This window comes from Rhineura floridana, chromosome 3 (genome assembly GCF_030035675.1).
Source record: "Rhineura floridana isolate rRhiFlo1 chromosome 3, rRhiFlo1.hap2, whole genome shotgun sequence".
Lineage (NCBI taxonomy): Eukaryota > Metazoa > Chordata > Lepidosauria > Squamata > Rhineuridae > Rhineura > Rhineura floridana.
In genome coordinates, this window is record NC_084482.1 from 193280723 (window position 1) to 193297675 (window position 16953).

Here is a 16953-nt window from a genome sequence, read left to right on the forward strand (position 1 = left end):
AACCATTAAGGTTAATCTTTAAATGAAAACAAGTTCTTAAGAATATTTCACACAGTAGCACTTTCTGTACTTACACAAGTGTAACATACAACACCGCACCTCAATAAAGCTTTCCATAAATTTGTACTACCCAATGAGGAGTTTGCACTTGCAAAATCTGCTGTGTTAGACTCAGTATAAGATTTACACTGCCGAGTCTACAGGTGGCTGGAATGCCTGTGTTGTTTTTAGTTATAGTAGATATAACCCCCCCGAAGTGTGATAAAGAAATGTGTGTTGCAGGAAGTCTGAAACTGGTTTCAGTTCGTAGCGTCAACTAGTTCTCAGACTGCTGGCAGTGTCTGCTTTCCTTTGAGGAAAGGGGGGAGGACTAAGCTGTGGCCCTCCAGGTGTTGTTCGACTGCAACTCCCTTCAGTCCCAATCAGCATGACCAATGGTCAGGGATGATGGGAATAGAGGTTCCCCACCCCTGGTCTAATTGCATAATAAAGATTTTACCTCAAGTAGCAAGCTACGTTAAGTAACCATAGCTTGTATTTATACTAATAACTTTTAAAGCCTCATTAATTTAATAAATTGTCATGGTAACAATTATACAAAACAAAATCAATTGTAGGTCTAGATTAGTGCTGCACCAAGTTTTCATGGGGTTCAATTTTCAGTACAAAGAAGCCCCTGTCGAGCCATCCCTTATTAAAAATTCACACAATATACTCTGATCCCTTCACTTCTTGGCAAGCACTTTGCCTACAGATGAAGGGTGTCTATGTGGATCAGTCTTTAAAATGCTGCTAAGCGATGATCCATAGCACCAATGCCCTGTGCCTCACCTTCTCTTCTCAGAGGGCTAAGCAACAGAAGTAGATTGCCTCCTCAACACTGACTATTGCCATTTGCAAGGAGCCAACCTTTTTGCCCATCTGCATACTGAGAGACCATCAAAAGGGAGACCACCTTTTCATAATGCTGAAAAGGTTTTGTGAAACAGGCATCTGTTTTAAGTCACTAGTAGTTTAGATGAGAGTTACAGTTCTAGCCCAGTTCTTGATCTGACAGAGCCACTTTCTTTATTCAGTCTATTTTCAACATAAACCTTTTATTATGTACAGATTAAATTACAACCATCTTTACACAGTGCTTGCTGGTGCAGCAACACGAGGCAAGGCTCACACTATTTATACAGAGGCAATACGGATACACAATGAGCCAGGAGTGGCATCCTCCCTACCACATACTCTGTTATTGTAGATGAACCAAAAGAGACACAACTAGCAAGGGGGTGGGCTTCAGCTATCCCTACAACCTACTGGTGCCCCCTGCTGTTTGCAAGCCAGAATTGATAACAGCAGGAGCAATGATGGCTTCTGGTCTGACAGCCCCAGGCCCAACAGAGAGGCTACTACAAGTTTTTTCAACTTGTTTAGGGGAGGCTGGGTTGGCATGAGCTGCAAAGAAAGAAAAAACAGAGTTAGATTGATAGATATAAAAGCACTTTTCTTGTCAAGACCTAGGCAAAGCGAGGGAGGGTGAGATTCTATTATCACCCTCTCCACTGTGGTATTCATGCACTGGAACTCACCTTGCTTACCCTGTGACACTTAATTAACCCTTGTGAATCTAAGAAAAAAGTGGAATAGGCATCATAGGTCCTGGAGAGGAATTAAAAAATAATAAAATCAGGCAAAAACAAACAGGTGACTTCTTCCAACAAATACACCATGAAAATAAGTGTGTATTTGAATATCTTACAGCGTCTTAAATTCTTGGGTTATGTTAATGGTCCTAAAACCACACCCCAATAAGCAGAACACACTACTTTTACTAGAAATGCCTACAGGTGCTAAACCCTTTAGCAAGGTGACCAGGTCTAAATACAGTACAATGCTTCTAGAAGAACAACCCTGGCATAAGCATTTCAATAAAGCAGAACAGGAAGGTACCTTTGCACTTTCTTGCAAAGGAAGAATAACAGCCGGCAGTGAGTGCCACCCTAGTTCTGCTACCATAAAGGCATATACCTGTGGGGAGGGACTGCATAAGGCAGCACATTTGTGTAGGGCTGCTCAGCTCAATTGACACAGCTGCCCTGTAGGAGATGCCTCACCTGTACAGCTCGCTCCTATCCTTCTTGTAGAAGCGGAGCAGGAGGACATGGAAGGGCAACCCCTTAATCCGCCACCGGGCTTGAATGCTCCAGTTCTCGGGGTGCTGTGTCACCTTGAGCACCTCCATATGTAAGTCAGCAAAGTAGTTCCAAGCCACAAAGCGGCAGAAGGTCAGCGCCAGCTGGTACATGGTTTGGCCTCTAGGGTTGGAAAGCAGAAAGGGGAAGAAATGACAAAGGTCAGATTAGGATAAGAAAGTTTTCCATATTTCCCCAGAGGGAGAATGGCCCAGATCTCTCATTCTAACCAAGACAGGTGGTTCATTCTGTCATCTCAAGTACAATGGTGCATCCTGAACTTCCTTCTCTGTTCATCCCTGCAAGGGAAAGGTTTAGACAGCAGTGGCACAGTTCCAGCCATATCACTAACACCTGAAAAGCCGATTATGTTTCCTTCACCCCAAAGCTTTTTTCCTCCCCTAAAGTAGACCAGGGATCACTAACGTTTTTGGGTCCATTTGGAAACTGGAGAAACTGTCGTGGGTACTTTACAGAAACCACAACCTGTTCAATTTACTACAGTATAATGCTTCTTTCAAGCCTTTCAGTGGTGGGAGGGGACCCTCCAGATCTCACATACATGTGTGCACATGGCAACCACAATGGTAAAGCATGATAGACTCACACAGGGGCAAGTTCATGCATGCCTTTCAGCCCGATGACTACAGCCAAAATTCACATATGGAACAGATGAAAAGTCAGAAGTAATTCATGTAATCTCAGTTTAAACAAAATGCTTGTTGGGGGTGAGGGAAGAGGAGATAGTTTATGCATTCAGCTGCAAGTTAGCAAGTAATTCACAAACGTATAAGAATTAGTCCTATGAGTGTATGAGCCCCCTGCCACAGACAACTTCGATGCTTAAGACCATCAACGGACTTCAGGGGATAACAGCAGTAACTACTAGTAGCAGCTACAGTTGGCGATGTTTCAGTAACCAGAAACAAGATCATCCTACAAGCCAATATATGTCAGATTACAGGAGTAAGAGGCCCAAGCCGTTTCCCCATTCATTTGTCTATTCCAGCATACTCTTAGCTGGGCAAGGCAGAAGCAACACATCAGCAACCTACAAAGGGGCCCATGCTTGAAAGTGAGTAGGAGCACTGCCAATCTTGCTCATCACCAATGACAAGGGATTTGACTAATTGGGTAGATGTCCGAGAGTCCACTGAGTCATTCATAGACTAAGGATCAGCTCCAGGAAGCCCATCCACTGAGTTGAGTTTATCACCCTTGCTGCGTCTGTGCACAGGGTAATGCAATTTGCCAACCATCAGATCTGATAGGACAGCACAGGGTGTGTAATTATTACAAGACTTCCATAAAGGAGGAGAGGAGACAGTTGGAGAGCATTAAGAAAATGGTGGGAAGTGGAGTCAATTTTAATAAATAAAAAACCAGTGATGAGGAAGAGAGCTAGCTGGGGTACTGCAATCAGCATCACTTTGCAAAGTTGTGGTTAATGTCCATAGAATATAGCAAGGCTCTTTTGCTGTCTAGCACTGCCTGCTTTCTGGAGACCACAAAGCTGTCAAGTAAGTTACCATTATCCTGAGCCAAAGAACATCTGCTCTGCAACCATTAGATCTTTAACTTGTGCAACGGATTGAAAATACTATTTTCTTTCATCTGCCCTAAACATTCCACAGAACCTTTCCCCTTCATCAGGAAGTAGATAATCCATCTGGCAGGTATTCCACCATCCCTTCACTGTTGCCAAAACTGACCGTGTTCTTAGATGCAGAATCTCATTGATGAACTCTACATCCCGGGAGTAGATTCCATAGTCGTGGGCCTTCAAAAAGAAATTTGGTAACTGGAGGGGTGGAAAAGAAAACAAGAACAATGAACTGTGAGGAATCCCCAACCTGTTTGCAGACGCCCAGTACTATCTACACAACACTGCCCAGCCCTCAGCTTTCATATCTAACGACATGGCTAACAGTTCTGCGATTCAGTTGGTGGGGTCTTTGGCCTAGGTTTTGCCCAGCACAGCTGAACCCAGTGGAGGCTGCTCCACTGGGGCAAGCAGGGCCCCGCCCCACTAACCTCAGGCAGCCCCCATGTGCCCGCCTTCGTATTTGCAACCAGTCGAAGTGGTGGCACCACCAGTCAGATGACTTCTCCTCGGTTTCAGTCTTGTCCCTTGTAGAACTCGGCAGGGAGGTGGATAGGGACAAAACTAGAATTAGTTGGTTCTGCCTCCACATACTGTTTGGACTCCCTGCTTTCTGCCCTACCAGTCCCAATGGGCACCCGCCACCTTTGATTGAAACAAAAATTCTTGGTAAATTCTAATGCAAAATCTCAGCTTTGTATGTGGAAATTTACATTTCAAAATCTGATACTTTGACTCTGTCTTCAGTCTTACATGTATTAGTATACAGTGGTATCAACATATAAATTTTAGGAAAAAAACACGAGCCAGGTTCCCAAGAGACTCGTGCACATCACAAAACCGCTTTTGTGCATGTCTGGATGCTGCGCTGGACTCCCCTGGCCTTCATGAGTAGCTTTTCAGGAGGCAGTTGTTAGAGGCAGGGAAAAGTCTAAATGTGCACACGCACCCAAGCCACTTTGTGTCTTTTTTGGATCCCTACGTTTAACTTCAGCCTCCTCACAAAAGAAGTTTTTAGAAGTCAAATACTCAGGTCTACACATTAAAAAATCCTAAATCTGTTTTCAGGCTTTCAGTGGTATTTCTAATTTTCAGCCCACCTTTATCAATACACACATCAGTGTGTGTACATAGGAAGCTGCCTTATACCAAGTTGGGCCAGTTGTTGATCTGGTTCAGTATTCTCTGCGCCAGCCAGAAACCCTCCAGATGTTTTGGACTACAACTCCATCATCCCTGACCGTTGGCCATGTTACCTGGGCTGGATGGGGGGAAAGGCAGCCCTATGCTGACTGGCAGCAGCTCTTTGGGGTCTCAGGCAGGCAGAGGTCTTTCGCATCACCTGCTGCCTGTGATCCTTGTAACAGGAGATGCCTGGGACTGAACGTGGGGCCTTCTATGTGCAAAACACATTGCTCTACCCCCACCCCCAATAATTGTATTAGCCACATTATTATAATGTAATTATATCAGAAGGAGTTACACTAGGGGCATAACTGGTACCAAAATGCCTATTTATTCATTGGGGGAAACACAGACAATTCCAAAGCAAAAGGCTTTGCTCCTTGTCTGAGTAAGGGCATGAAGAACAGATGTGGGGACCTGCCTTGGTGTGGCTATAGAAAACAGCTGGTGGCCTCAATCAAGAACTGAACATTGCTGTGGAATTGTCTCTTTTTCCAACTTCAAGCTCAAGGGTTCTAATGTTTGGGGCACTCAGGCTTCCTAGCAGAGGGTAAGTCTACCCCAAACCCTCCTGCCCTGATAACTCAGGCAAAATATGAAGAAAGATGGCTGGAAGTCATCCAAGGGGATATGGGCCCATGGAATCTATTCAGGAAAATGCGTGTGTTACTTCTCAACAGGGCAGGCAGTTCTACCAAGTCAGTTTTACACAGTAAATTACTTGAATGTGTGTTCTCACTAAGGCTGTATCCAGACCATGTATTTCAAGCACATTTGAAACACATGGCTTCTTCCAAAGAATCCTGGGAATTGTAGTTCAACCCTCACAGAGCTACAATTCCCAGCAACTTTCACAAACTGCAGTTCCCAGGATTGTTTAGGGGAAGTCACGTGCTTTAAATGTAAATGCATGCTGTGTACACAGCCTAAGAGTAAAGTACTGGAGTTGAGAATTAATTCTGACACAAAAGATCTCATTTTCTTCTAAATCATACATTATACCATGTAAAAATCACTTCAGGGTAGTTTTACCTCTTCAAGAAGTCACTGGTGAACCCAGCTTGAAACTATACAACACCAGCTGCATAGCTGGCCCTTCAGATGTTGCTGGACTACAATTCCCATCAGCCTTGACCACTGGCCATGCTGGCTCAGCAACACCTGGAGGGCCACAGGTTCCTCACCCCTGATATAGAAACTGCTATTTTGACCTCTGGAGTCCACTCCCAAGAAGAGGGCAAGTAAGGTGATGGTCACCTGCACCTCCAGAGAAAGATGGGCCACATAACCCTTGGAGAAGGAGCTCTTAGCTTCTGCACATGCCACACAGAACAGAATCCAGCCGTCCATGTCAGTCCATATCCATTCAGACAATCGAACACAGGTTAGAGCGGCAGCAGCAGCCTACCATGTGGCAATAGGGGCAGCAAAAAAGGATTTTTATGCTGCCTCTATTGTGTCCGCAGGGTGCTGTCCCAGGAGGTTGTTCCAAGTGGTCCGGAGCCTGGTCAGTCCAGTTGCCCCGGAGCCGATGGAACAGTCTAAGGCCTCCTGTGACAAATTGGCAAGGCACTTTGTGGATAAAATCAATCGTATAAAGAGTGCTATTCTGTGCGCTGTGGATACAGTGAGTGAGCCAGAGTCGGCCAGGGGCATCTCAACGGGTTGGGATTGGTTCCAGCTTCTTCCATCCGAGGAAGTGGACAAGGTGCTTTCAACCTTAAACCCTACCACCTGCTTACTTGACCCTTGCCCGTCATGGCTCATTATGAGCTGCAAAGATAGACTGAGCGAGGGGATCAAGGCGGTGGTAAATATGTCCCTGGAAGAGGGAATAATGCCATCAGCCCTCAAGGAGGCAATAATAAAACCAATTCTAAAGAAGTCCTCCTTGGATCCCCAAGTCTTGAACAACTTTCGTCCAGTCTCAAATTTACCATTTCTGGGCAAGATGGTGGAGCGGGTGGTGGTAAAGCAGTTGCAAGCGCACTTGGAGGAAGCAGATTATCTTGATTCATTTCAATCCGGCTTCAGGCCTGGACATGGGACTGCAACGGCCTTGGTCGTCTTGGTGGATGATATGAGGGTGTTGGATAGGGGCGAATGCACCTTCCTTGTCCTCCTGGATCTCTCAGCAGCTTTTGATACTGTTGACCATGGCATCCTGGACCACCTGGAGAGGCTGGGCATTGCGGGCACTGTACTGCAGTGGTTCCGCTCCTTCCTCTCTGATAGGTTCCAGGGAGTGGCACTGGGGGATGAGGTTTCAGACCCATGGCCTCTCACTTGTGGGGTGCCACAGGGTTCCATCCTCTCCCCAATGCTATTTAACATCTACGTAAAGCTGCTGGGAGCTATCATCAGGAGATGTGGGCTGCAATGCCATCAGTATGCGGATGTCACGCAGCTCTATCTCTCGTTTAAGTCTTCACTGGGGTTGGCTGTGGAAACCCTGTCCAAGTGCCTGGAGTTGGTGAGTGGCTGGATGGGAAGGAATAAGCTGAAGCTGAACCCTGACAAAACCGAGCTACTGTTCATGGGAGACAAGAGAAGGCTGGGGGATGTTAACTTTGTGCTTAAAGGGGTACAATTGCCCCTGAAAGACCAAGTCCGCAGCCTGGGGGTCATTCTTGACTCCCAGCTGTCCATGGAAGCTCAGGTCTCGGCTGTGAGCTGGGCGGCGTTGTATCAACTCCATCTAATACGAAGTCTGCGCCCCTACCTTCCAAAACATCTGATCCCATTGGTGGTACATACCCTGGTCTCCTCTCGCCTAGACTACTGTAATGCGCTCTATGTGGGGTTACCCTTGAAAACGGTCCTGAAGCGGCAACTGGTACAGAATGCGGCGGCTCACCTGATTAAGGGTAGCCGCCGGCGAGACCACATCACTCCAGTGCTGAAGGAGTTGCACTGGTTACCAGTTGCTTTCTGGGCCCAATTCAAGGTGTTGGTTTTGACCTTTAAAACCCTGCATGGTTTTGGCCCAGTCTATCTGGAAGAGTGCCTCCAGCATCATCAACGCCGCCCAACAAGATCAGCCTCAAAAGGCCTCCTCTCCATCCCACCAGTTAAAACAGCTAGACTGGTGAGCACTAGGGAGAGGGCTTTTTCAATCATGGCACCCACTCTGTGGAACTCCCTCCCAAATAATTGCCGCCATGCTCCCTCCATGATGAGCTTCCGCCGGACCCAGAAAACCTGGCTCTTCAGGCAGGCATTTGGGGCAGGTTAGGTTTTAGTGTTATTGTTGGAATTTTAAGGTTTTAATGTGAATTATATGTTTTTATGTTGTACGTCACCCAGAGTGGCTGGTAAACCAGCCAGATGGGTGACTAATAAATGTAATAATAATAAATAATAATAATAATAATAATAATATATTTGCCTACCCCAAGAAGTCTTCCACCCTTGCCAAAGGAAAAGCACTAAGCCCCAAGACAGAACAAGATCCCCATATATACCTCATTCCGTAGTTTCTGATGCATGACTGCAAGATGCTCTTCCATGCTGGGCTCATCGCTCTCTGGAGAACTCACTGGTGAGGGGGTTCCAGGTGTAGCTCTGAAGGGAGCAAGGGGACCCAGTGCTACCTCAGGAGCCTGGTAAGGGGATCGGTACTGCCAGCCGTGAAACAGGCTGTGCAGAGAGTCCAAAGAGGCACCATCCAGCCCTTCGCTATCTTGCACCACAATGTCGTCCTCTTGCCTCCCATTCACCAGGGTGAGGGCATCCTCCAAGCCTTCTGGTAGGGACAGCACAGTGGGACAGGAAAGGGCCCTAGTCTCTAGATTATGCATCAGTGGGCGAGGGCTAGTCTTCAGTTTGGTACAGTTGATAACAGCAAAGCTGTCCCCTGCAGGTATGGGCAGTGCTGGGAGGACGGTGGGAGCTCCCGATGACTTCTTGGTGAACAGGGAGTGGAATGTCGGTCCTATAGAACCAGAAGGGACTAGCCCTGGATGCAGCTTATCCCATGATGCATCCAGGTCCTAGAAGGAAAGAAGGCACTTGAGGACAATGAAACCTGAATCTGCCCTTGGCACTCCAGAGAGGTGAAAGAAGTGTGCAAAAAAACTTCTAACATATCCTCTTGAGTCATCCCAATCTCCCCTGATGGCATGACCAAATGTCCTTAGAAGAAAAGAAAGTCTTCATCCATGTAATGGATGAAAATCACAAGATTCATTCTTTTTCTTGGAGCAAAATCTGGGTTATAACCACAATTTATTCATATGTATATTCACATCCAGATTTTCTGCCCACAAGTTCCTCAAGGCAGCTTACAACAAGATGGGAAGGCAAATTACATACAATTATATTAAAAGCTAAGTAACTGTATATGTGGCAAAGATGTGGCCGGCACACTGCCCTGAAAGTAACAGTCCAGAAAATTTAGACCGTGGCATACCATAAACAAAGAGGGCAAGAGCGTGACTCGTGACCAAGACCCGTCTTCTCCACTGCCACGATGGAGAAAAAGACTCCAACGACAAGGAGGAAAGCCTTGGAGGTTGGAACCTGATGGCCTGATCAGCAACTCAGTTTTGCTGGTGAGCTACTTTGAGAAGCAGGTGGGAAGCACTGGGGCACCAAGGCTCCACTTTCTAGCTCCAAAAGGGCCCTTTAGGAAGTCCCGTAGCCTCAGTCATCACTCTCCAGTTATAAAAACCTACCCGCAATGATCACTGGGAAGTCAGGCCATACTTGACACAAGACTAGCAATACTCACCTACCAATTCTAGCAGCAGGACAAGTTGTTAATATAAGATATAATACAAGAGAACAAGTTCCATGAAGACAAGTCCCATTCCAGTGCCTGTAATTTGTTTCAATTGCTTTTAAAGTTGATTTTTAAATTCTTGTAACCCACCTGGGACCAGCTGGTGAAGGGCAGGTAATAAATACATTTAATAACAATAAAGTAATAATATCCCATTCCTCAATGCCAGCACCAGCCTGTTCCCATCCCCAAAGTTAGCCATTTAGCGAGGATACCACTGCTATAGATATTCCACATCCTCACCATAGCATCAGCTCTAATGTAAACACAGTCAGGGGACATTTTTGTGTGTTCTGCAATTGGCACACAGATAGCGCAAAATAAAATGTCTAGCAACAATATCTGAGGCAGCAATTGGTATCCTGAAAATGTCAGCTTTCCAGTTCTCATGAATCAGGGCAAAACCTAAATATGGATGGACACAATTCAGTAAAACTTCACAGGCTTGGAGGTCATCCAGTGGCCTATCAGTCAGTCTCATGTGCAGTAATCTGCCCTTTCCTATAGATACTGTTCCCTGCTTCAGCTTATCACAGTCCCCGCCCCATCCCTTTCTGGGAAGATCTGAATCTCAGAAGCCAAAAATTTATATATTTACTTAAGTATTTCTATATGACCCTCTTGCAAAGCATCAGGATGGTCTACAACAGCATAAAACCTTTTACACACTATGCAAATCATAGTAATCATGCAGCAATTTATACATTTGTTTTTTAAAAAGGGAGTACTGTGGGCCCTTAAGACATAAGTTTCTGGGGACTTGAGCCCACTTCATCATGCAATCAAGCCCCCAAAACCTAAAGCTGCAAAAATACAATTATAGTATTTTAATATATCATGAACTTTTAAAAACATATATAAAAGCGTTGCTAATTTGTATAGTCATAAGAACGTAAGAGCAGAGCTGGATCAGACCAAAGGCCCATCCTGTTTCCACAGTGGCCAGGAGGGTGCCTGTGGGAAGCGCACAAGGGCCACGTATTTTCCAATATGTCTGGACTTCTGAAGGGTCAGAATGCAGACAGACACACCTAACTAGTCTCCCAGTTGATTCAATGGCTACTTTCCTGTTTACAACCCAATTTCCCTCTGACATCCCACATCACGCTCGTTGCCCTGCATATTATGCCCACGACCCACCTGCCTCCCTCCTACCCCAGGCAAGCAGCCTCGACCTCTTATCACAGCCCCCCTCCCTCCCCTCCAGTTTTCCCCACGATCGATACTCAAGACAGAGCAGGCTTGGCCACGCCCCCACCGCACGTGGCCACGCCCCCACGACCACCCCACCTGCCCGTCAGTCAGACTCTCTCTTTTGCTCTCTCGCTCACCCTCGGCCGGGCCCGGTAACAGCATCGCGCCAAGTCGCCCTGACCCCGCCGGAGCCTGCTGCTGCTACTGCCCTCCCATCTCCAAGGGCACCGGGGCCCCAGGCGCCCGGCCACCACCCGGCTCCGCTGATACATGACGCGGACACGGGGCGGCTCCCCTCCTCCAGCACAGCGCCTCTCGCCTCAGAACGCGCCCGCTTCAGCCGGCGAAGCCACGGCGCCTGCGCTAGCGAAGAGCCCAAATGCGCAAGCGCAGTGTCGTTGTCTCCTTGCTTGAAGGAGGAAGACCCGCGCAAGGCCCCCGTTGCTATTGCCCCTGCTTGAACTTTTGTGAGCACGCGCGATCTCGGAGACGTTTTTTGCCTACTGCGTTTGCGCAGTGAGAAAACAGGCGGTTGCCAGGCTCCGGTTCTGCCAATCTTAATGGTCCTCTGGCAAGACTTCCGGTTCTCCATTGCAGTTGGTAGAGTTCTCCATGTGCGGGGCAAGGTTATTGGAAATAGGTACGACCAAGTCTGACCTGTAACAAAATACTGCACTATGAGGTCCTCCTGTTCCTCTTTATCCACGTTATCCTTTCCAGCAATACCAACCAACCCCCCGCGTTTCCCATCCTCGCACAAGTGTCCACTGAGCATGCTCAGTTCTAATTAGGCTGTTTTTGGGTCACATCCCCACCCCACAGGAAGTTCCCACTCCACCCCAAATATTTTTTTTGTACTTCTGCGAACCTTGTTGGTTTCCCCCAAAGTATGCCTAGAATCATAGAGTTGGAAGGGGCCTTGTAGGCCATCGAGTCCAAGCTCCTGCTCACAGCAGGAAATCCACAGCTAGAGCATCTCCCGCAGATAGCTGTCCAGCCTCTGCTTGAAGACATCCAGCGAAGGGGATCCCACCACCTCCCTAGGCAGTCGGTTCCATTGCCGAACTGCCCTTACTGTCAAGAAGTTCCTTCTAATGTCCAATCTGAATCTACGTTCCTGCAACTTAAAACCATTAGACCTAGTCCTAGCCTCTGGGGCAGCAGAGAACAAATCTGTACCCTCCTCTATGTGACAGCCCTTCAGGTACTTAAAGAGTGCAATCATGTCGCCCCTCAGCCTTCTCTTCACCAGCCTGAACATGCCAAGTTCCTTCAACCTTTCCTCATAAGACTTGTTCTCCATACCGGCTATCATCCTCGTCGCCCTCTTCTGAACCCGCTCTAACTTGTCTATATCTTTCTTAAAATGAGGCGCCCAGAACTGAACGCAGTATTCCAGATGAGGCCTGACTAAGCAGAATATAGTGGGACTATTACTTCCCTCAACCTGGAAACTATAGCTCTGTTTATGCAGCCCAAAACCACATTTGCCTTTTTTGCCGCAGCATCACACTGCTGGGTCATGTTCAACTTGCGATCCACTACAATTCCAAAGTCCTTCTCACACGCACTACTGCTAAGCCGGGTATTTCCCATCCTGTACCCGTGCATTTTGTTTTTGTGGCCTAAATGAAGAATCTTGCATTTGTCTTTATTGAATTTCATTTTATTAATTTCAGCCCAATTTTCTAGTCTATCCAGGTCCCTTTGGATTTTATTCCTGTCTTCCATTGTGTTAGCTATCCCTCCCAGTTTCGTATCATCCGCAAACTTCGTAAGGCTTCCCTTTACCCTGTCATCTAAGTCATAGATAAAAATGTTGAAGAGTATCGGCCCCAGGACAAAACCCTGTGGCACTCCACTCGAAACCTCCTTCCAGTCCGAAGCAGAGCCACCGACGACCACTCTTTGAGTATGGTTTTCCAACCAGTTGTGAATCCACCTGACAGTATTTCCATCTAGTCCGCATTTGACCAGTTTGCTAATCAAAAGGTTGTGGGGGACTTTGTCAAACGCTTTGCTGAAACCTAGATAGATGACATCTACAGCATTTCCACCATCTACTAAGCTAGCGACCTGATCAAAAAAAGAGATGAGATTAGTTTGACAGGATTTTTTCTTGACAAACCCATGCTGGCTCCTACTAATCACAGCATTGTCATCTGGATCTGTGAGCATAAAAAATAGGTTGTTGGAATATATTATGCATGCCCCTGAAAGCAGTGCAAGGTTGAAAAAATACTTGCATGGTCACCCTTGCGTTCATTTCATTTATTTATTATTTGATTTATATCCCTCCCTTCCTCCCAGCAGGAGTCCAGGGTGGCAAACAAAAGCACTAAAAACACTTTAAAACATCATAAAAACAGACCTTTAAATACATTAAAACAAAACCACTTTAAAAACATTTTCTTAAAAAGTTTTAAAGACATATTTTTTTAAAAAAAAGGTTAAAAAACATTGTTTTTTTAAAAAAAGGTTTTAAAAAATATTAAAAAGCAATTCCAAGACAGACGCAGACTGGGATAGGTCTCAACTTAAAAGGCTTGTTGGAAGAGGAAAGTCTTCAAAAGGCGCCGAAAAGATAACAGAGATGGCACCTGCCTAATATTTAAGGGGAGGGAATTCCACAGGGTAGGTGCCGCCACACTAAAGGTCCGTTTCCTATATTGTGCAGAATGAACCTCCTGATAAGATGGTATCTGCAGGAGGCCCTCACCTGCAGAGCGCAGTGATCGACTGGGTATGTAAGGGGGAAGATGGTCTTTCAGGTATCCTGGTCCTCAGCTGTATAGGGCTTTGCATATCAAGACTAGAACCTTGAACTTGGCCCGGTAGCAAATGGGCAATTCTCTCAGCAGCGGGGTGACATGTTGGCGATACCCAGCCCCAGTGAGCAGTTTCGCCGCCACATATTTATGTGAAATAATCTGTACCACCTACATCTAAACATCTTCTGCAGCAGACACACCTAGCTTAAGGAAGAGACCAACTTTTGTGCTGGCATTTAAACTATATTTAATGGCATTCAGTATTTTAATACATGTACAATCACATTTTTCAAATGGCAAAACAGAGACAAAAATGCATCACAAAAATGATATTTTGTGAACTAAAGTGCCTGACACAAGTTGACACAATTCAGTCTCATTACAATCAACATTAAGTGTTTTCATTAGGTCATCTTAAAACCTGCTCTGTATCTCCAGCTAAGGTGTGGCATACTCTTAATGGAAGCACTTCTGTTTCAAATGTTTTTAAACATAAGTACATTTTGAGCCTTCGTGTTCACCCCACATTGTTTGGGCAGGCTGCTGACTTACCTCTGCCAATACACTTCAGGGGTTTAGCTGCTGCTACCCCTTACACTGGGGTCTGAAGGCAGTGGCCTAAATTAGTCTCTGTCTAAATGGGTGTGGCTGCTACATTCAAAAGACAAATGGTTTAAGTTCCCAGTCAAAGACTGCTGCTTGCCCCCTTTAAAACATCATATGAGTGCCATGTGGGAAAAGATCAGGATCAATTATTTTCAAAGGAAAAGCAGTGATCAGCCATGAAGTATGTCACACCTTTAAGCCTTTTTAAAAGCCACTTCACCTCTTGTCATGCTTTGCCCCACTGTAACTAATATTAAATCTTGTGTCAGGTAACAGCAGCCAACACAGGGAGCTGAACAGAGATCTGTGGAATGGGACTGGAAGTACCCGATTAACAGCATACACTCAATCACACATCCCAAAGGTTCTCCTATGTGGAGATTTAAATCTAGATTAAGCAGATCTAGGAGTGCTAAATTCCTTTTGATTAAATTTGATGAAGTTGATTTATTGCACATATTGTTTATCCCTTTCCAATATTTTCTTCCCAACAGTCTTCATATTCAGGACAAAGGCACAGAAGATTAGTGGCCTCTCCTTGCTTAGTTTGTGATATATTTAACATTATACTGAAATATCTTAGGATGGTGTAACAGTTTGAATAATGTTTGTCATAATTCAATTTTTAAGTTCAAATGTTTGGTCTAGAGACAGATAAGCGGGCATCATAATAAAATTTGGCTGGCAACTTTCAGCACTGGCATTTGAATTTTATAAGACTTCAGAAACTTTTTTTTAAAAGGAAATTTCAAATATTTCAAATGCAGGACTAGCTCATTAAATGAACTTTCATTAAAACACTAGTTTGGAACGATGAAATAAGTAGGATTTCAATTGGCAGGAAATAAAAAGTTACTAGGTAACATATAAAGGTAAGAGAAATACAGTAAATGGCATGCTACTACTGGCCTTCCAAGGCAGAAGGAAAAGGAGTATGGATATGTTGGCACTTTATCCTGACCTAATGCAAGGGGGCTGGGGAACACCAGGTAAGACGGTTTGATCCAAGGCAACAGATGAAGCTAAGCCAGCTTAGTCCTCTTCTTCATATTAACAAGTTTGACTGTTGTTGGCTCAACACTACAGCCACGGTCACAATCCATTCCTCTCACCAGGGTCTGGTATTACGATACATATAATTGTGGTGGATCCATTTAGCTTCGTAGGGACTTCCTGCTACTGTCCATAGTGGCTTCATCTGCCACGGGTGCCTGGCCAGACTGTTGTACCATCCTTTGTTCTGCTGCAGGGAGAGTCTGGCCATATGATGGCTGTTTTTGCAGGAGGACTGGCTATTTGTAGCGCCATGGTCCTTAGTTCTTTTTGGAAGGGCTGGAGCAACAAGAGTTTGGGGCTCCATCCTTTGATGTGGAAATTCTTCAGAAGGATGGGCTGTCTCTCCTATCTGTCTGAGGCTGGCTGGTTCTGTGTGGCTGATGGTGGTGCTGACTGGCCTACTGGAGAAAAAACATCTTCATATATCATCACTGAAGGTACAAGTAATGGTGGCTATACTTAGTTTTCATATAGCACTTTGTTAAGTGTAAGAACATAACAGCCTGCTGCATCAAGCCCATCTAAGTCCAGTACCCAGTTCTCACAGCAGCCAACCAAACGCCTCTGGGAAACTCGCAAGCTAGACCTAAGTGTAACGGCACTCTCCCCTCCTGTGGTTTCCAGTTAGAAAGCATACTGCTGCCAACCATGCATCACATAAATCTCATTCACATGTTACTCATTTGTTAGAGCATCTGCTTTGCATACAGAAGGCCCCAGGTCCAATCCCTGGCATCTCCAGATGGGCTGGGAGGCCCATCCGACACTCTGGACAGCCAATTCTGGTCAGTGCCCACACACCCCAACAAGTATCTTGCCTCGTATGCTTATGCCAACAGGGGCAACTTCCAGCACCACTGCCGGCTGAATCAGGTAGGTTAACTAGGATAGATAGTCCTGCATGTGGAACAGCTTCCTGCAATCCTATGGGAACAAAAGTCATGGGGCAGGGGAGTAGAAATTACCTCTCTGATTCCTGCAGCTTATTTGGTGGGCTAAAGTTGTCCTTTAAGTCACCTAGAAAAGTAGGAAGAGACCAGGCACATATAGCATTTCACTAGCGCAGATACTGCAATATTTCCCACACGCCCCCATTCTCTGTACTGGAAGGCAGCTGTTATATTAAAAGAAAAATAAGAAAGGAGCATCAGAGCTAGGCAAAAAGAGCTCTTGAGTAAGAATGCATCTGCCTCAGACATTACCAAGTAAGAGCTAGTAATAAAGTATATTTTCCACCAATTAGAGCCTCACCAGTTGATCTGCTTCACAAGCACAGAATCTAACACTGAGGACAAAATTCAAAGGGTTGTTTCCGACGCTATTCTATTTGGACTAGACGTATTGAATTTAATAGACATGACTAAATTAAGTTCATTAATTTCAGTGGGTCTCCTCTGAACAGAACTTAGTTGGGTACACGCCCTGAAAACTACAACTTGCTTTAAAAAGGGAGAGGACATCTAGGCCACTGTTTTCCAAATAGGAAGTTGCACCTTGTAAATAGGTGAGATTATTTGTTCATCTTAGCCTAATATTGTTTACAGCACTTGTTTTGGATGTATAAAAGTCCCA

The 16953-nt window shown here is 45.6% G+C and overlaps 2 protein-coding genes across 3 annotated transcripts in view; both read right to left on the minus strand.

Annotated features, from left to right (window-relative positions):
* Window positions 1–1080: 1080 nt before the first annotated feature.
* On the minus strand, window positions 1081–11460 carry C3H6orf136 (chromosome 3 C6orf136 homolog). Its single transcript, XM_061619152.1, has 6 exons — window positions 11086–11460; window positions 8436–8963; window positions 3896–3984; window positions 2106–2306; window positions 1581–1650; window positions 1081–1446 (listed from the first exon to the last, which is right to left on the minus strand). The coding sequence occupies exons 1-6, from the start codon at window positions 11218–11220 to the stop codon at window positions 1288–1290; spliced, it is 1182 nt and encodes a 393-aa protein (XP_061475136.1). The 5' UTR covers window positions 11221–11460; the 3' UTR covers window positions 1081–1287.
* Window positions 11461–13941: 2481 nt separating this feature from the next.
* ATAT1 (alpha tubulin acetyltransferase 1) overlaps window positions 13942–16953 on the minus strand; it is a 32968-nt gene continuing 29956 nt past the window's right edge. For both annotated transcript variants that reach the window (XM_061619153.1, XM_061619154.1), the window contains exons 11-12: window positions 16347–16398; window positions 13942–15782 (exon numbers count right to left, since the gene is read on the minus strand). In XM_061619153.1, the coding sequence (XP_061475137.1) occupies window positions 15434–15782; window positions 16347–16398 (401 nt within the window). In that variant the 3' untranslated portion in view covers window positions 13942–15433. The remainder of the gene's footprint in view (window positions 15783–16346; window positions 16399–16953) is intronic.